This window comes from Nicrophorus vespilloides, unplaced genomic scaffold, assembly GCF_001412225.1.
Source record: "Nicrophorus vespilloides isolate i.1.1-1 unplaced genomic scaffold, Nicve_v1.0, whole genome shotgun sequence".
Taxonomy (NCBI): domain Eukaryota; kingdom Metazoa; phylum Arthropoda; class Insecta; order Coleoptera; family Silphidae; genus Nicrophorus; species Nicrophorus vespilloides.
The window spans coordinates 80,374-100,482 of NW_017099656.1; the positions used below are offsets into that span (position 1 = coordinate 80,374).

At 33.2% G+C, this 20,109-nt stretch overlaps 3 protein-coding genes across 6 annotated transcripts in view; 2 read left to right on the plus strand and 1 right to left on the minus strand.

Moving 5' to 3' along the window:
• Positions 1-9,399, plus strand: part of LOC108565063 — a 39,694-nt gene extending 30,295 nt beyond the window's left edge. Inside the window, exons 3-10 of one of the 3 annotated variants that reach the window (XM_017924325.1) lie at positions 4,784-4,996; positions 5,869-6,498; positions 6,563-6,739; positions 6,856-7,035; positions 7,094-7,273; positions 7,337-7,784; positions 7,874-8,130; positions 8,796-8,871. In XM_017924325.1, coding sequence (XP_017779814.1) covers positions 4,784-4,996; positions 5,869-6,498; positions 6,563-6,739; positions 6,856-7,035; positions 7,094-7,273; positions 7,337-7,784; positions 7,874-8,087 — 2,042 coding nt within the window. In that variant the 3' untranslated portion in view covers positions 8,088-8,130; positions 8,796-8,871. Of the gene's footprint in view, positions 1-4,783; positions 4,997-5,695; positions 5,711-5,868; positions 6,499-6,562; positions 6,740-6,855; positions 7,036-7,093; positions 7,274-7,336; positions 7,785-7,873; positions 8,131-8,795 lie in introns of those variants that run through there. The other 2 variants (XM_017924324.1, XM_017924326.1) reach the window with 2 other exon arrangements.
• A 1,160-nt stretch (positions 9,400-10,559) lies between these two features.
• Positions 10,560-13,937, minus strand: LOC108565034 (UDP-glucose 6-dehydrogenase-like). 2 transcript variants are annotated; one of them, XM_017924284.1, is made up of 8 exons: positions 13,734-13,937; positions 13,150-13,317; positions 12,951-13,088; positions 12,580-12,775; positions 12,360-12,514; positions 11,624-11,770; positions 11,065-11,514; positions 10,560-10,932 (listed from the first exon to the last, which is right to left on the minus strand). In XM_017924284.1, exons 2-8 carry the CDS (start codon positions 13,306-13,308, stop codon positions 10,756-10,758), a joined length of 1,422 nt encoding a protein of 473 aa, XP_017779773.1. In that variant the 5' UTR covers positions 13,309-13,317; positions 13,734-13,937; the 3' UTR covers positions 10,560-10,755. The 2 variants fall into 2 exon arrangements, with proteins under 2 accessions (XP_017779773.1, XP_017779772.1); XM_017924283.1 differs by having other exon boundaries at positions 11,065-11,520.
• A 1,995-nt stretch (positions 13,938-15,932) lies between these two features.
• On the plus strand, positions 15,933-17,982 carry LOC108565031 (E3 ubiquitin-protein ligase NRDP1). The gene is made up of 5 exons (XM_017924279.1): positions 15,933-16,208; positions 16,275-16,417; positions 16,994-17,282; positions 17,335-17,490; positions 17,553-17,982. The coding sequence occupies exons 1-5, from the start codon at positions 16,119-16,121 to the stop codon at positions 17,820-17,822; spliced, it is 948 nt and encodes a 315-aa protein (XP_017779768.1). The 5' UTR covers positions 15,933-16,118; the 3' UTR covers positions 17,823-17,982.
• The last annotated feature ends 2,127 nt before the right edge of the window (positions 17,983-20,109 follow it).

Here is a 20,109-nt window from a genome sequence, read left to right on the forward strand (position 1 = left end):
AATATGTTTCAACATCGTCCAAATACTCTTTTAATCTTCATTAGCTTAGCATTAATTCTTAGTTTGATGGATTCTTGAATTAAAATATTTTTACAACTATATTCATATCAAACATACTATTGTCGAAATGAGTGTGAAGTTGATTGTTTGTTGAGTGTTTATCAGTTACTTGTACATAGTTATTACATATAACAGTGAACATTTAATAGGAAAATTATCTATAAGTTAGGATTATTTTCACTAAAAAACGTTTTCAGTGTCATTTAAGCATGTTTTAAATTTTTTGGTTTTTAACATTCTTTCGACAAGAATTTCTTTAATATCGTTTTCATTTTATTTGTCTTTATTACTAACATCATCATTTTCGAAATGAGCCTCTTGTTAACTTCATTTTTAATTTATTTGATGTTATTTTCGTCTTCTAGTTACTAGATTCTAATACAACTTCGGGCATTAAACTCCATTTAAGTATATCTTAGTGACTTCTTTCTAATAACTATCAATGTTTTCGTTATTTCGAAGCATCTTTGTCAGAGGTATCGTTAAACGAGCTATGACTATACAATTGTTTTTTTTATAATTAGAAACTATTTCAGTCTTGTTTTCCTTTACTTTATCTTGTCTTAAGATATTCATGAATTCTTCCATATGGTCTTCAAAAATACATAATTTATATTATTTCTGAAAATATCGTTTTCATTTTATTGACGGGATATTCAAAAAATTCAAAATTTAGAAAGTTCTTAAATCCTAGATTTAGTTTAATCGATTTTTACTTAATTATCAAAAAGAAAGTGTAAATATACTATTAAAAGCATCGTAACATCTGTTTAGAATATGAATAATATGGCATATTTTCAAATGTTGTTACAGTAGTGTTAGACATAAAGATATGATCGGAATCGTGTGATTTCCGCGATTCCTCTATCCTAGAATCAGAAAACAGGTAGAGAATTCTAAAGCTTTGACATAATTTCTTCTGAAAGAAAAAATGTAAATTATACACGTGCAGGTAGATATTGAAGTTTCATCCCGTATAAAAGTATCGTAGCTAATGGTACTAAATGACTAATTAACAAAGAAATCGCGCATGTGGGCATCAATCAGAAACAAATGTGAAATTAATAATAATAAAATATCGCAATTCAATTTCACATCGATTAATGCAATTATTCTCTGCAATAATAATGTTGTTGTTATTTTGCATATACAATTAACTCGATGAATATGTAACGATCATAATAAACAAATTTAATTAAAATACATTAGCTTCGATTAATCGCAACAGCTTGCGCAACACCTGCTAATTAGCGGGTATATTTCGATTTGAAAGTGAAAAAAATCGCAATTAACCGTTTGCACTTGGCTGGAAGCGAAAACCTCTATTCGGTTTCGGACATGCCAAAATCGAATCAACCTGTCGAAGGAGAAAAAAAATAATAATTTAATGAAAACGAAACGCGTTCATTGTGGATCCGTTAGGAACGTGCAAAGAAACTGTACATTCTTTTTTTGGAGGTGTCCGTGCGGCAATTAGAATATACTCCTTTCGTTAACAAATAATTTGTTTTGTGTTCTTAAGCTGAGTATTCCAGTAGTGGAAAAAGGCTGAGGGAAAACCGCTCAGTCCGTCGATGAAAATGGAGCGCGCGTTTACTTCTGAGCGCGAGTGTTAAATTATTTAGTGGAGATTCCGTTACTCGATGGATGATGACCTTAACCCGGTACACATTGAAATCCTTGAGCTTTCTTCCTACATACCACAGGTACAAGGTGTATAAGGAAACGGAGAACAGAAGATATATATATAAGTATAACATGTTCGTGTATAAAAAGAACCTGTCGCGCTCATCGTTACTCATTACCGAATTATGCAAATCCGCGCAGGAGAAAAACAATGTTTAAAAGATTGCTTTAACATTAAACTGGGTCACCGAAGAGCTGCGCTCTGCACGCTTCGAAACTCTTAATATTCAAAACTTTATTCTTTTAACATTAAACGTGCGGAACTGCTTCTGCTCAACGCTGACATTTCTCTCTTTCTTAATTGTAACAATTAAATGCTCTTGTTTATTGTTACTTGTTTTTTTTTTCTTAATTTCTATTCTCATTATGTTACTCAAATAAAAGTAACGAGAAAATCGTGAATCGGTAACGATAATCGTTTAACCCATATTTGAAATAATCAACGATATGCATTATTTAGAAAGAGTATAGCTTAAGCAAATTGCATAATTTATTGTTATTCATAATTTTTGTATAAATTGCATAATTTACGTAAATTGCGTTTACTTTGAAACAAAGTGAAAAAAACTTGCGTTGGAGGAGGAATTGTTTAATTAGTTTGAATTGTATAATAAATGGTAACACTTTTTCTTGCTGCCTACTGGACCAACTACTTTTGATTGGTTCCTGGCCAATGCAAATGCAAATGTGGGAACAACACGAAAACAAGAAAACTTTCCCCTTTTACCCGTTCGCAGTCGATCCTTTCGACCATGTCTTTCTTTATGGCCGCCGCTCATCTGTCACCAATAAATCAGCAGGCGGGCGAAAATAGATCATAATAATTACATTTGAACCGGTGAAGAGGCAAGAGAAAGTTATATTTCTGCAGAGACACACGAGCGATCCAATTCCAACAATTTTTTATATGGGGTTTTATATTTATACAAATTTGCAACATAAACCTTGATTTTTACAATTATATCTGCAACAAGTAAATATTACACAAACCTTTTGTTTCAAAAAATCTCAAATTATTTTCTTAAATTTTTCATTAATTTTTATATCAGCGACTCTAGTCTTGATCTTGAATTATCATCATTAACTCTAGGGACACTGGACTAACACTGTTTGAGGTTCCCCATTTATCCAAAGTTTGGTTTAATTGTGTTCAATTTTATTATTTTTACCGTCCTTTAATTGAAAACTGCCACTTATAATAAAGACATTTCATTTCCAAGTAGTCTTATGAAAGTAAATTTCATGGAAATTATTTTATTATAAAATGTCTCTTCAAAACTTCAATTTTATTCAAGAGTAAATATTACTCATACAGTAGTCTTCTGATAGTAACATTCATTTAAATTACTTTGTAAATTGTCTCTTCAAAAGAATCATAAATCCACTTAATTAGTAAAGATTCAATTTTAAGTAGAAATTATAAAAAATGTAATAAAAAATAATTCCAGAAATTAGAAATACAAAGTCTGTATAAATAATAACAAAAACACTAAATTTTAACGTTAACATTAATTATTATTTGATAATTTTCTTTATAGAAATTATTGAGAAATTAGTTTTTTATTACTGCAAAACTTTTATATGTATGCATAAGTTTTTACAATTTACAATTCTGTATATGCAATTTATAAAAGAAAGTTGTTTTGTAAGTACGGTACATTACCAAGTTTCATTTGTGTATTATTATGTTTATGATTAATTTGTTAGTAACAGAAACCTCTGCCTTTCCACTTGACAACTGCGAATGTTTAACAATAACAGTATTTCATTATTATGCATCTATGACTTGCGCAAACAACTACATAAAAGCGTTGAATGTAAGTAAAATTGATTGGTAATAATTATGATTACAAGTACATTATATTATGAAATTCTCATTTCCCAGAAATGAATTAATTTATTTTGATAATTATTTGCTGCAGACTAAACGAAATAAGTAATAAATAATACAATGGAATATAAACTGTAGGTTATTTATAGAAAAGCAATTGTTTGTGTAGCAATTACAAAACAGAAAAAGACATGGTTTTGTTGCCTAAAGATTACTTCCTTGAGACGATGCTATTATCAATATGGCATATTAATTATCGATTGTGCAACGCTTAATGAAACATCATAGATTAATCACGGACTTTCACCTCGGTATTGTACAATGCAGCACGCTTTAATATAGTTAACATTTCATATATTGCGACGTTCGATGCAGAGAAATTCAATGAAGACAAAAAGAAAAACTCCCAGGCTCAATGGATGATGCTTTTCTGTACCATTAAAACAAAACCTTTATTAACTTTGGACGAGAATAATAGCATCTGCCTGACGCTATCTTTTTTCGTAGGAAATTAACATTCAAAACTCGTTTCGCTCGCGGTGATGCTACACAGGTTTGGAGGAATGAAAGAATAATTGTGTGTAGGAGGCATTATTGAGCCGACACTCAGACCATTTGACCTAGTAGCAGGTAATGTGTATGTATGTGACATGAAGACCCACATCGCCGAAGATAAACTCTCGAATCGGAGCCGGACTGCAAAAAAAAAAACAAATAAAATAAATAAAAACGTTACTTTTTCAATAACTTTCCCCGGAAAAACGCGGATCCGTTGCAAAGTTCTCCCAGAAATTAGACTTTCACGTAACCCAATCCCAATCAATACTTATGTGAAATGAAAACAATGGGAGAGGTGATGTATGAAGAGAAAAAATATACGATCTAATTTATATTAGTTCGCATAGGTTTCCTCGTGTGAACGAAACCGAGATTAATCTTCTTCGCTTGTAGAAATTTGGGTCATTTCATTGTTTCCACCTGCTCGATTTATAGGGTGAAGAAAATTACGGCGCGAGCATAGCAATTAACGTGCTAAGCGAGTTCCAATTCGCTCTCTTGCTTTGCTAAAATTTGGTCTTCGTTGTAACGGCATCTGAATCCCGATTCCACCAATGTCGTGTTTTACGCTCGCTGAAGACGACATACATACAAAATACGTCCTCGATGTCATCTTGTTGTTTCATTTTTCTTTATTTATTTTTTCAGTTCTGAACGTCGCTGTGGGCAAAGCTCCAATGCAAATAAGCACCGAATTGGATGGAATGCCTCACAAAGCCATCGATGGAAGCACCACAAAGAACTTCACCACCGATACGTGCACTCTGACCAAGCAGGAGAATAAACCGTGGTGGTACGTCAACCTTCTCGAACCTTATATGGTGCAATTGGTTCGACTCGATTTTGGAAAGAGCTGTTGTGGTAAGTACAATCAATTAATATCAGTTGTAAAATTAATTTTTGATCATTCAATACATAAAACACAAAAATCTGATTCTTTAATTCAATATTTATATAGTATAGAAAATGATTCCATTAATTAAGATTACTTTACTGACAAGATCAAGTTGCAGACAATATTAATAAGAATTACAAGTTTCACTAATTCAACTTATGTTGTTCATGTAGTTTTCTTGTACTTGAAACTCGTTTTAATTCTTTAAAGTTTACGGTTCGCAAAGTATTACTGTATAATGAACACACGTAATAAGCATTTACGAACCAACGCGACAAATTATTTTCTTTCCTTATTAAACTAGTTAAATTGATGTATTTCTTAATGCTTAACTCTTTGTTCCAATACGTTGAAGGTATGAATGAAGCATGATTGAAAGATAAAATATTAATATTTCAAAAAATACTCTTTGCATATACAAATTGCTTCAACTTTTCATTAAATTGCTAATAAAAAAATATAAAGGGGATTGTTAATATATGAACGAAGATTGATTGAAACGTAAAAGAGTGTGACAGGAACAGTTATTGTTCAATCCGCGCGTTGCAGTTATACATGGTTAGAATATAAATGAAATCCGGATTAATTAATTTAAATGAAAAATTAAGGCTCGTGCTCGTTGCGTCCGCCGTAATGAGACGTAACTTTCACTCGGCGGAAGTCTCCGGATAGCAGAGCAAGTAATAAGCGGAAAACGATAAAGATGATGATGATGATCGCGGTGACTAATGAGTTTCTGAAACCGCGAGAGTTTCATGTAACGGAGCATTTGCATAAATCATATGCACTTTCTCTAAATTGGATCATCGATGTTTATTATAAAGAGAAAATGTTTTAGGTGCCATGAATCCTGCGACGCTGGTGGTGCGCGTCGGTAACAACCGTCCGGATCTGGGCTCGAATCCCGTCTGCAATCGTTTCACAGGAGAATTGAAGGAAGGTGAACCTCTCTTCCTGCCCTGCAATCCTCCGATGCCAGGTGCCTTCGTCAGCGTTCACATCGAGTACCCAGAGGTCAGCCAGTTGTCCATCTGCGAAGCATTCGTTTACACGGATCAAGCGTTACCAATCGAGAGATGTCCTCAATTCAGGGATCAGCCTCCAGGAAGCATGGCCACTTACAATGGAAAATGCTACATCTTTTACAATAGACCGTTGAAGTTCACGGACGCCCTTTCGTTCTGCAGAAGCAGAGGTGGTACTTTGATCGATGAGAGTAATCCTGCTCTGCAGGGATTCATCAGTTGGGAGCTTTGGAGGAGGCACAGGAATCACTCGAGTGGTAGATACTGGATGGGCGCGGTCAGGGATAAAAATATTTGGACGTGGCTGAAGCAGGAGGAGATTGGTGTTTCGTTTTGGGATAACAAGAATGGAAACGGTCAATGCGCTAGGTACGATGGTACAAGAGGATGGCTTTGGGTCGACACCGATTGCGAAATGCAACTGAATTTTATTTGTCAACATCGTGAGTACTTTCATAGAAACGAATATATTCGATAGTAGTTTTATAAATTTTATTTATTTAACAGAACCTAAAGCTTGCGGACGTCCGGAACAACCACCAAACTCGACAATGATTGCGCAAAACTTTAATGTTGGAGCAAACGTTGAATACACCTGTGACGAGGGACATTTGCTCGTTGGACCGACGACCAGGACCTGCCTGGATACAGGATTCTACAACGAATTTCCACCAGTTTGCAAACGTAATTATAACTACATTAGTCAATATTTTCTACAAACACTATATTCTCCATGGACGAATGAAAACAATCCAACTAAACTAGTTCAACAAAAAATCAAACGTGATTGTAATTTGCAGGAATTCAATGCGGATACCCAGCCGACATCGCCAACGGAGAGTACACCTTATTGAACAACAGCATCGGTTATCTGAGCAGAGTAATTTACACTTGCGATAAGGGCTATTTGATGGTGGGAAGGGCACAATTGGCGTGCGACATCGACGAAAGATGGAATGGACCTCCACCACGTTGCGAAGGTAAGATTGTTAAAAATGCAATGAAACAATTGAATTCAATTTCAATTTCAATTTGCAGCCATTACCTGTCGTCCACCTGTTGAAATAACCAACGGTTCGATCAAAATCAGCAATTCCGCGTTCATCTTCGGAACGATCATCGAGTACAGTTGCAATCCCGGTTTCAAATTGATTGGATCCAATGTTCTCACGTGCTTGGAGAATGGTCAATACGATGTGGTTCCACCCACTTGTCAAGGTAATTATATATGTGGTATATTTTGATGATGTTGATTTATTGTTGTTGTTTTTATTTTTGTAGAAGAAATTATCACCACGACACCAACGACTACTACTACTGTTACGAAAACCACCCGCATCCCAACAAAGACTCGAGGAAGGCCCACTCGTCCCGTTCCTACAACAATTCGTGCGGAAACTGATATAATTCGTTTAGAGAAGACGAAGAGACCCGCTGTGACCTACCGACCAACAGCTACGACCACTGAGAGGATCACAAGCACCACTCATACACCTCCATTGATTTTGGCCGCCGATCATCCACAAGACAACGAAATTGCTGGAAGCTCTAACATTCAGCAAGGACAAACACCTAATGTTAATGTCCCGATGTCAATTGATGGCAGGGAGGAGAGAAGAGAACCGTTCGGAGCTAAGCTTAATTTGGGAGCTATCATAGCGCTCGGTGCCTTCGGAGGATTCATCTTCCTAGCTGCGATCATCACCACCATCATCATATTAGTTAGAAGGTAAGAGGCATTCAATCAAACTACAAAAAATAAAATAGATCATACAATCATATGAATGGCAATAAATGCGCGATACTTTATGTGTGCAGTGCGGGATCGTCCAGGCGGCGGTCGTCGCATCGTGTAGCTGTCGGGGGCAGAGGTGGCGCCAGAGGTGGCGGCGGGGGTGGTACACATGGCGCGATGCCTTCGCGATGGTACACTCTGCTGGCGTTGCCGTTCCCCGATCAGCAGATCGGCCGAAGGGAATTCACCCGAAATTATCGGACGCACCGAGCTGGATACTTCTCCAACCCCATCTAGCCATCAAACCATTTAAAAACTGCCCCACGCACACGCGTACAAGGTACTAATGATTACAAGACAAAAAAAGAAAAGAAATAAAAGAAAGAGAGTTAAAAAAGATGATCCCAGACCGCCTCCAGTAAACAATCTCGCACTGCACTCCAATATTTCAAAACGCATGATCTATGTTACTGTACTGCACGGTAGACAACATCATAGTTTCAAACCCAGTAATTTCCATCTTTTCATTAGCGTACTTTCAACTGCCTCAGCGCAAATATTAAAAATATTGATATAATTATTTCAATTCAAATCAGTCGAAAGATCTAGTTCAGAATCAAAATTATGTACAAAACAAATAACATTTATATTCGAACAAATCTATATTTTAATATTAATTGCTATTATTATTATTCAATATTATTGTATCACATAATCATTATTACTATATAATAACCAAAAACTTGTTACAATATGAATAATGTTTAGTGAAACACTTTTATAACAACATTACATGAATTGGTATAAATATTGCAAAGTAGGCCTTTCCGCCCTAAAAAATACATATTTCCAAGTAGATTACATTTGTTGAATACTTTTAGAATATCTCTAATCTTCAGTTAATAAAGTAGTTTAAAGTTTTCATCTAAAACAGAAAATTTGCAGTATTGAATATATAGTTTGTTGTGTGCTTTTCTGTTGCTAAATGATTTGTTAATGTTTCAGAAATCGAAGTGCCAAACATTATCGCCATCGTGCATCACCGGACTGCAACACGGTCGCATCCTTCGACTCCTCGAGCTCAGGATCCAGGAACGGTCTCAATCGCTACTATCGCCAAGCATGGGAGAATCTGCACGAATCGGCCGGCGCCAAAGGGGCGGCAGTCATGAAACCTAGTGGCTCACCTCTTCGACGCAAAGAGACCATGGACGAACCCTACGTGAGGAACAGCGAAAGACATCGTGACGCATCCGAATTGGTCGTTGCGGACGTTGCCAGAACATCGGCGGAGAAGAAGCGCCATCATCATCACCACCATCACCACGACAAGGCGGCTCCGCCCCGCGACTGGCGCTCCACCAACGAAAACACCAGACACAAGAGATATTGACAGCCTCCCCTCATGATTATCACAGTACAATTGGAAGATTAGCAAATTCTTTTATTTTATTATTTTTATTTTATTTTTGTTTTGTTATAATTATTTATAATTTATTTATTCCTTTTTTGAGCACTTTAGATTTTTCGAACAGACGAGGAAAACGATATCAAAAATAAAAAAAATACGGAAAGAATTAAGAGAAAAAAGAAACACACACACAAAAATACCAAAGAAAAATATTTCAAAACGTGATCGCGAAAAAAAACAGAAGAGGCAATAACAATAATGTTGAAATAAATTTCTAAATATATATTTTTTTGTTTGTATCAGGACGAAGGAAATGAAGTCCTTGGCCTTGCTTTCGGGTTTCGGTCTATGACGATTGCAGCAGTCGCTGATCGAAACGGGGAAGGCAAGGCTAATGCACCAATTCATTCTTAATTAACGACTGAGAAGGAAAGTTATATAATTAACCAAAAAGTAAATAAACAATATATGAAAATAGGGTAAAACTGTATGCATAAATATATATACATTTTGTTTTGTACACGTAATTTACTATAGTGCCATGCAAATAGGCATTCATTCCAATACTTGCATTCAATTTTATTTACATTTCGCTACGAAGATAATAACTATTGTAGGTGTAGTAGCCCTTGCGTTTTTTCAAAATAAACATTTACTTTCTAAGGCTTAATTTTATTGATAGTTTTTTAAGTTTCAATTGTGAGATAATATGTAATATAGATTCTATGTATTTAAAGTATAGAGTATAATTAATATATTTGTGTTAATTAAAATGTTCGCATCAATTATTTTCCACATCCCTAATTACCAAGTTTTATATTTTAATCAATAAATCAATTAATCACTTAAAAAATATTATATTGCTATTTAAAGTTTTGAATTTCATATTTAATATAAATTTACTCAGATCACATTTTCCACACTTTCATAATTCTATTTGTTGTAATTATTTTATTAGTTACTAACTGTATTTATCATAGATTTATAAGTATACTTCGTTTCAAAGAAAACAAGAATGAACAAGAAACTGTTAAGCAAATTTTATAAATATCATACGAGAACTAACAAAAGTTGATAATGTTATTTATAATTGTTTATAAATCAAATCAAATAAATTTTTATTGATTGAAAAATTAAAATGAACCTTTATATAAATATAACATATAACCTTTTTCAGTTGGTAATGAGTAATGGTAAGTAACTAATCTTGGAATTCGAGAAGACAAACGAATTTGCTTATTTACACATGTATTTAAATAATCAGAATTGAACAACAACAAGATCTGGGGAGAAAAGAAAAAAATGAATCAACTGAACTCTAAAATATATATATATAAAATTAATTTTATTGCTTTTTACATGTTTTAAAAAAATAATTGCACTTTGGAATCATAAAATATGGTTTTCGGAATAAAATCCACGCTTATAAATATTAAAATTAAATTAAAAACAAGTACAATTTCGAATACTGATTAAATACACGTCGTCAATTTATACAGATACATATATATATCTCTCAATTGCATTCGATAATTCCCATTTACGTTGGTTCGTTCAAACGTGATGATTGTTGGTCATACGAGGCGGCGGAGTCGGTTTCCTCAGCTGTTTTCCTATAGTCTGCACGTGGAATCCGTATTCCAGAAGCTTCTCGTGGTCAAGGATTTTCCTTCCGTCGAAAATGAACGCCGGTTTCATCATTCCATCGTATATCTTTTTGTAATCCAATACCTAAAATGAATACAATGAAGATTAGATATAATACCTCTTTCTATAAACAAAGTTTTATTATAATAATTGTAACTTCAATATCAATTAAGCGATAGTTAGTTTATATTATTGCATAAGAATACTAAAACTTACCATGAACTCATCCCATTCTGTGCATACAACGATTGCGTGTGTTCCTTTGGTTGCCGAATACGCATCCTCGCAAACCTTCACGGTTTTCCTGACCTGCTCCGGAGATTCACATATGGACGGATGCGTGAGATCCTTAAAGATTTGGGACTCCTCCACCTTCGGATCGTAGATATTCAAGGTGGCACCTTCGTCCAGAAGGGTTTTGGCCACATAAATGGCCGGACTCTCGCGAGTGTCTCCGGTGTTCTTCTTGAATGCGAAACCCAAGAGCGCGATGTTCTTACCGCTGACGGTATTGAACAGAGCTTGAACGACTTTGGCAGTGAACCTCGATTTCTGGTATTCGTTCATATCGATCACCTGCTGCCAGTATGCGGCCACCTCGGGCAGATTCAGGCATTCGCAGATGTACACCAGATTTAGGATGTCCTTTTGAAAACAGCTCCCACCGAAACCGATAATTAAAAAAAAGAGATAGAGCACATCAAATACTGATTGGATCTTCCGATGCCTCCGGAGAAATCCAGAATCAATGCGACGACGGTGTTAAATCCTTACCAATGGAAGCCTGCAGGAACTTCGAACCGATCCTCGAGTCCAGACCGACAGCTCGAGCCACCTCCGAAACGTCGGCTCCGGTAGCCTCGCATACTGCTGACAAGGAATTGATGCTCGAAACACGCTGAGCCAACATCGCATTTGCAGCCTAAACAAACACAAAATAGTAATTATTATATGTATTGTAGTTATTAATAGGTTTGTTGTTATTCCATTATTACATAAAACTTCGCTTTGAGCAACATTTGGTACAAGATTTTCTAGTTTTACTTCAAATAATTATTTTTCTTGAATTAATATCATTTAATAGTATAATGCTCAATCAAATTAAGGTATCTATAATTGAGAAATGTTTCTTTAAACATACAATAAATTATTACAAGCCACACACGTTGCTTAACATCGAGATTATCCAATATGATTAACAAATTGGAATTAAAAATCAGTCACACGGATATTTGTAATCCCTGTGTCGCAACTTTTATTATTGTCGAATCAAATGTTATTTTCGTACGATAAAAAAAACATGTACTAAGTAAACAACCTAATCAAAATATTCAGTTAAGCAACAAAGCGAACCTAGATGATTGGAATAGATTTATCGTCCCAGGTATTTAACTGACGTCACGTTCTGAATTTACTTTGAACGTTATCAGACACAAAGCATTCCAATTTTGCATGCAAAAAATAATAATAAGCGAAACACATAAAAGCGAAACCATTTATCGATCACTCACTAATTTTGATAATTCCGATGACCACGTATTTGTAGTTAAAATATTTTTTCTTGGTATCCAGTGCTCGTAGATCTTGCATAACTGCTCGATAGCTCCGCTATTTTCACCACCAATTAGAACGCGATCAGCGTAAAGCAAATCATTGATTGCAGTACCTGTAAGAGACAACAAAGAGTCATAATCAACGGTTTTCAAATTGGTAATATAGGGAATTGCTAACCCTCAGCCAGAAACTCGGGATTCGAGAGAATGTGATAAGTCACTCCCGGTTTGTTGTTGGCATACAAGATGTTCTGGATGCTCTCGGCAGCCCTCACCGGCACCGTACTCTTTTCCACGACGATTTTATCGCTTTGCGCGATATCTGCAATCATTCGAGCGGCACCTTCAACGTACTTCAAATCTGCTGCCCGGCCCTAAATCAAAAAATAAATTTTATAAAAACAACATCAATTGCAGTAATTTAGCCTTGCGTTTGTAAAATCAATAAACATAAACGCGCGACCTTACGTGCATCAATTATATAAACGCGATTTGCTCAATATCAGCAATTGCGAAATGCTTTCATTGAATGAAATAATAATTGTTTACCTTTCCGTTGCCGAAGGTTTTTGTTGGGGTATTGACAGATATGAATATCAGGTCTGCCTCAAGGATGGCTGTTTTGATGTCATTGGTGAAAAAGAGATTCTTGCCTCGGCATTCCTTTACTACATCATCTAAGAGTGGCTGCAAGTCAAGAGGAATAAATTTAATTCATAAATACAATGCAATAAGAGTGTACTCTTACCTCATATATGGGCAATTTCTCTGAGTTCCACTGTGCAATCCTCTCCACACTTAAGTCCACTACTGTGACTTTAATATCAGGACATTTCCAAGCAATAACACTGCAAGTTGGTCCACCAACATAGCCAGCTCCCAGACAGCATATATTTTTAATTGACATTTTTTTAATCTAAAACAAACATAAATTTTAATTAATGAACATTAAATTTATAATTAGCAAATAATTAATATTAATCATTAACAAACTTTGATATATAGTCATATAAATTGACTATTAGCTAAATAGTACCATACAATTTATATTTTAATAATATTATATTTTAAAAAACTGGAACTTACAAACTGTATGAAAGAAAAGTAAAGCTTATAATTATCTAGTGTTAAATTTTATCTAATCTAAAAGAATTAAAACAATTTCAAAAGTTATAGGTTAGGATATCTGGATACTCCCCCTAATGAATTAACAATAGTCAGGGCATTGGTCAGATATTGAAAGATGATTTTAGCAAAACTAGTTTGATTTTTTGCAAATACAATAGAATGTTATAAGTTCAAATAAAACAATGATTGAATGAAGAATCTTACCAAATTTTCTCTTTTCCTTTCAATGTACCACGTAATCAACGTCTGAATTGTTTGTGCTTACTAAAAGGATGTATGAACTCGATGATGGTGATGTGATGATCAGTGATGATGTTAATGGTAAATAAACCGGCAGTAAAATGTAACCTCACGGCTAACTCTAGAACTACAACTCCTGGAACTGGCATTAGTCACGTTCAATGGCTTGCTTTATACTTGACTGAGTGCTGGGAACAGTAGCGGATTTAAGCACATGAGCGCGTCTTGGTCCTAAAATCTTAAATTGGGCCCACGACAATCTTAATACTGCCATTCGAAACCGATACTTCCGTCATCATTTTTAGCAAAAAATATTTGAATTGAAAGTGTTTAGAGGAGGGCCTCACAATTAAATTGCGCCTGGGTCCTCTGAAGTGCTAAATCCGCCACTGACCAGAAGTCGATGCACACAGCAACGAGAAAAAAGAACACAATTCAATAATATATATTAACTAAATTCTAAATTCATGCTATGGTCGCCTGTATCACGAAAAGTCGTTGATTCAATTCCCAAAAACCAACAAAAATTTGTGGTGGCTGTTAAACCCGAAAGGGGTAGAAATAGGGCCGGAAAAGATTTATATCAATAAATAAATTGATATAAATCTCTTTTTGATAAAAAAAAAATAAATTCATTTGCTTATCAACATTCAGTTACTAACATAGCATATGCTGTAGCTATAGTCTTGATACAAAAAAAATCATCAGTTGAGAAGTGTCACTTATCTGCACACTCGACGAAAAGTAAATAAAACTAAATATATACAAATAAGTTTTTAAATAAAGTTCATCATCATTATATTAAATTAAAGTGCATTCGTTAATATTTAAAATTGTTTAAGGAATATATTTGCTTTCCACTGCAGAGCACTTTTCATACTATTTAAATATACATATCTCTGATTAAAGAGATTAGCTAGAATTATAATTGTTTGAATCACTGAAATACATTATTCTTACGATTTTCTTAAATTGATCTTTGTCTAAATTTATCAAAACTTTTTATTTGTAATTACTAATTTTACAAATTTTATCAAACATTAACATGTAATAAAAATCAATCAAAATATTTAATTTCCAAGTATCTTTTGAAAGTATATAAAATTTATTAATTTCTACATAATAATTTTAATATTGCCTCTATTATAACATAAACATAATTTCAATATGAAAAATAATATATATTAAAAATTATAAAAAAAAACATGTGAAAAGACAGGTACAAGAAGTAACAAATAAATATATGCACACCAAAGGGAAACGAAAATGTGAGTTCATGTTAATTTATCCCTCAGACTAGCAGAGCTTGGATTCATTGCATCTCTGAGCACATCGTCATCTTTGGACAAATTAAACAATTTCTTTATTAATACGTATAATATTACTTGCTTAACTTTAAGCATTTCGTAAGTATATTTTTGCATCTTCGTAAGTATATAAAAATATTTCATTAGTTGTTATCAATAAATGACTTTTTCTTAAATTTACTGCTTATTTTTATGAACAAGATGACCTTTTTGGTAATTAATAAAAAACGACAAAAGAAACAAATGCAACAAAACAGTACATTTTTCAAAAATATTATATTTTATTAAAGAAATTATCAATTTTTGTTTGGACTGTTAATTTTTTAATCACTATATATCTCCTTGTAATAAGTTAGAGCTTTTAGGATTTTGTTCGTAAGTCCGGGAGTTCGTAAGTCGGGGCATACCTGTACTGGAGAGTTTCAGAAACCTTTGTAAATTCACTTATAGATTAAGAAAAGTTGGATTAAGTTATTGTATAAAAGAAAATCGATTATTTCTATTATATAATAAATAAAAGTAAATAGTATAAGAAAATATCGATATTTAATTCGTATATTTTTTCGAAATAATGTCAGTTGGCAGCACAGAAATAGAAGTTTCGTATGTCCGGGAGTTCGTAAGTCGGGGGATACCTGTACTGGAGAGTTTCAGAAACCTCTGTAAATTCACTTATAGATTAAGCAAACTCGGATTAAGTTATAGTATAAAGGAAAATCTATTATTTCTATTATAAAATAAATAAAAGTAAAGAGTATAAGAAAATATCGATATTTAATTCGTATATTTTTTCGAAATAATGTCAGTTGGCAGCACCAAAATTGAAGTTTCGATGTATTGGGAGTTGCTGTGTTTTTGTATACAAAATTCACTCAGACATCTTGTATTGTGAAGTGTTGAGAAGTGACCCAAAGTGACAGTTGAAAGGGAAGTTCAGTTGTTAGTGTATGTTTACTGGTCAATTTTTCGGTGAAATTGAAATAAGTAAAAACCGAGGGCCGGTATTTCATTCAGCATTGATATATATGGCCTAGATAGAGCCATGGGTTTCGAATTGACTCGTTTCCAAGGAGATGTCGACGAAGAATTGGTATGCCCCATATGCTCTGGTGTTCTTGAAGATCCATTGCAGGTAAATGATGTTATGAAATGCATTACCAAATATAGTCAATTCCTCAAACCCAAATTTTTTTTTTAGGCACCAGTCTGTGAACACGCGTTCTGTCGAAACTGTATCCAAGAATGGATATCAAGACAACCCACCTGTCCTGTTGATCGACAACACCTCACAAGTGGTGTTCTAAGACAAGTTCCAAGAATACTAAGAAATTTGCTTTCAAGGTAAATATATTAGATTACTTTCAATTTCCTAACTAAACTTATTCTGAAAATCACTAGTTATATATACTTATTATTTTTTTTAACAACAGTCATTCATTCAATTTAAATGTATTTAATTAAGTTTTTATAATTATTAACAGACATTCATTCATTTTTTATACAAAAAATTATTAGCAAATATAAAATTCTTACTAAACATTACATAATTAAAACTTTTAATTCAAGACAGTAATTAATATGTAAAAACAGTTACATTTTCTTCGTTACTAACCTATTGACGTATATATTTCTAATTTCATAGTAATTTTTTTCTACTTGCCATTTTTATATTTATTGATAACGTTTTTATTTGATTTTTGAAAATAACGTTGCAAATGCACCAATCTTACAAATTCCCAACTACCTACGAAATACCTGTTGATTTGTATATAAAATAAAGTTGGGACAACAAAATGAGTATAGTGTTAATAATAATTAAAACATATGTTATTAATAATAATCTTTATTGTAACAGTAAAAAAAAACATATTTATTACAACTTTTATAATTATTTAATATTGGATGTAATTATTTCAGACTCTCGATAAATTGTGATAATGCTCAATATGGCTGTCAAAGGACATTGAAACTCGACAATCTTTCAGCACACTTGGAAGAATGCGAACACAATCCAAAAAGGCCGTTGCCGTGCGAGTCAGGCTGTGGATTAATTATTCCAAAAGACGAATTAAAGGATCACAACTGCATAAAAGAGTTAAGAAGTCTAATACAAACACAACAGCAAAAGATTATCGAATTTCAGCAAGATCTGCAGGAACAGCGCTTCACTATCAATGAGCAAAAGAGAGAATTGCAACTTTTAAAGGTAAATTGTAAATAGGTATTTATTATATGTAGTTCATAATTTCGTTAAATAGGAATTCATGAGAGCCATGAGGATTTCCAATCCTACCATGAGAGCCATCGCTGACGCCATGGAAAGGGACGAAGTGTTGAGGTGGAGCAACTCATTGACGAGGGCTCGAGTTACTAGATGGGGTGGAATGATTTCTACGCCTGACGAAGTTCTTCAGGTAAATTTTAAAAAAATCACTAAAAAGAGACAATATTTATAGAAATAAATGTTGATTTGTAGAGGATGATCAAGAGAACTTTGGGTGAAATTGGATGCCCGTCACATATAATTGATGATCTGATGGAGAATTGCCACGAGAGAAGATGGCCAGCAGGATTGTGTTCTCTTGAGACTCGACAGAACAACAGGAGGCAGTACGAGAATTACGTGTGCAAAAGGGTGCCGGGTAAACAAGCTGTGCTGGTGTTATCCTGTGATAATGGACACATGAACGAAGACATGATGGTTGAGCCCGGATTGGTAATGATCTTTGCGCATGGAATTGAGTAAATAATATAAATATAAACGCATTCCCACTATGAAAGAAAATCATCCATATGATCGATATTCCATCGTGTGACAGTATTTTTGCGGGATGCCAAAAAAAAAGTGATTATAAAACATATACATATTTAAAAAGAAATGCATCCAATAAATTAAAAAAGAATGAGTATACATGTTATAGGAAATGTATTAATTTAAAAAAAAAACACAGAAAAGAAAGTGAAAATTATTTAAATCGTATTAAGCCAAAGCATCGTTTTTCGTTCTCAACAATTGTTTCATTATCACTTTGTATAGAGACTGATTAGTCACCTGAAAAATAGAAGATAAGATAAACGTGTCACAGACGGACTTAATTCATCCACGTGTTTTCCAGTTCCACAATCACATTTTGCTACTCATTTGTGCAAAGCAAAACGAAATTATTCGAAAGTCTCTGGCTTCCATTTCATAAAAATTTTATCCGACTGAAAAAATGTCCGAGATTTTTGTCCTGGACCAACATTTTCAATCATTTTTTTTCTTTGGTATTTTTGATCTCAGATCCCCTTTTATGGCACTAGTCAAGGCAAAAAAAGATATTCATAAAATCTCTTTCAATTTCTTAAGTGTAAATTTGATATATATATCATGTGATTCTGTATTACATCTAGTATCTACTCAATGGGGACATAAATAAGTTTAAATAGCGGAGGAGATTCGATTAAGTATGAAATGTATAATGCAAAAAAAAAATGTACCGTTATTATTCGCGTTCGGTGCATATTCTACGACTAGTTATTATATGTTTATACTTAATAAATGTATTTAAAAAAAAAAGAAGAAAATGTGATCGAAATGAATTTACTGTAACTATTTTTGTTAAAAAAAAAACTAAGCATACTACTTGCTATTAGGTTTTTTTTAAAGTTAAATAAGATGTATTTGTTTAAACTAAATTTGGGCATTTTTTTTGTGTCTTAATATTATTATTATAATTTGTATTGTTTCGTCTTTATTTTAACTAATTATAATTTTCATTGCCAATTATAAATATATATTTTTTTAATTGTATCAATGAACATTCTACATATGATTCTTGTATTTCACACACTCTGTTTTCTATTCTTACAATAAGCAGCATTTGAAGAAGATAAAAATATATGCCGACGAACTTATCACAGCTTTGTAATTTTAACGTTCGTTGAATATGTGGCTATTTAATCCAGTAATATAACATTGTTTGGAGTTCACGAGTATTGTTAACCGGGGAAACCATGATTAACAAAATAGTCGACCAATGAAAATGTCTATTGTAAAATTAATGCAAGGTAAAGTTAAACAGTGTTTCCTAAAATTTCAATGTTGAAACGTTTTCGCTGTATAACTTTACTGATTCTATTGATATATCTGACAGTTTTTTTTGCTAAAAGACACTGGTCTACAGGGTGTATAAGGAATGTGTATTTGATCTTATAGATATAATAAATTGTATTAATATGGTCCAGTTGGATGGGAGAATTCTTCAATCCAATCACTTTGAACCAATTTTCCATTAATTTAATTTCGAAAGTTATAAATAAAAATGTTTTATTTTTTCAGATTGTCTTAAATATAAATGACAGTTTTAATTTTGATACTTATCAATGGTATTTTAGATCTGGAAAAAGTACGTAAATGTGATATTTATTAAATATGTTTTTCTTTTTATTGAAAGAAAACTTGCAGATTTATTAATTGGAATTAAAGCTATAGTGTATAATAAAATATATCTTCAATTAAGTTATATAATCAAAGTTAATATTTATGTTATCCGGATAAAGTTCCAAGACGAAAGCAGTGCCCTTCCTAGTAAATTTGGTGTACCTCGAGGTGTTGTACTTGTACTGATACTCTGTTTTATCAATATGAAACCACGCAACAGTACATTGCAAGAGTTCGTAAATGAAGTTGAAGACTCAGATAATAGGAATATTAAAGACGACGAAACTAAATCCACTTATGAAAATATTTAGTAATTATGTAACTTTAAATAACGAGATGAATAATGTAAAATATGCAGATATACTGTTTATAACGTTATTCTCGAATCGGTGTACTCAAATGCAATACAGTTATGGAGTTCAACAATGAAATACTTCAGCAATTTCAATCGAAAGCGATGCGAACAATCACCGACGAAGCAAGGTATGCATGTTACTTATACACAACGACCTGCAAATTAAGAAAGTTAACAGAGACATTTCCAAATTCCTTGAATTCTATATAGTTCTAAAAAGTATTATGTATTATGAAATATGTTCATAATGTTATT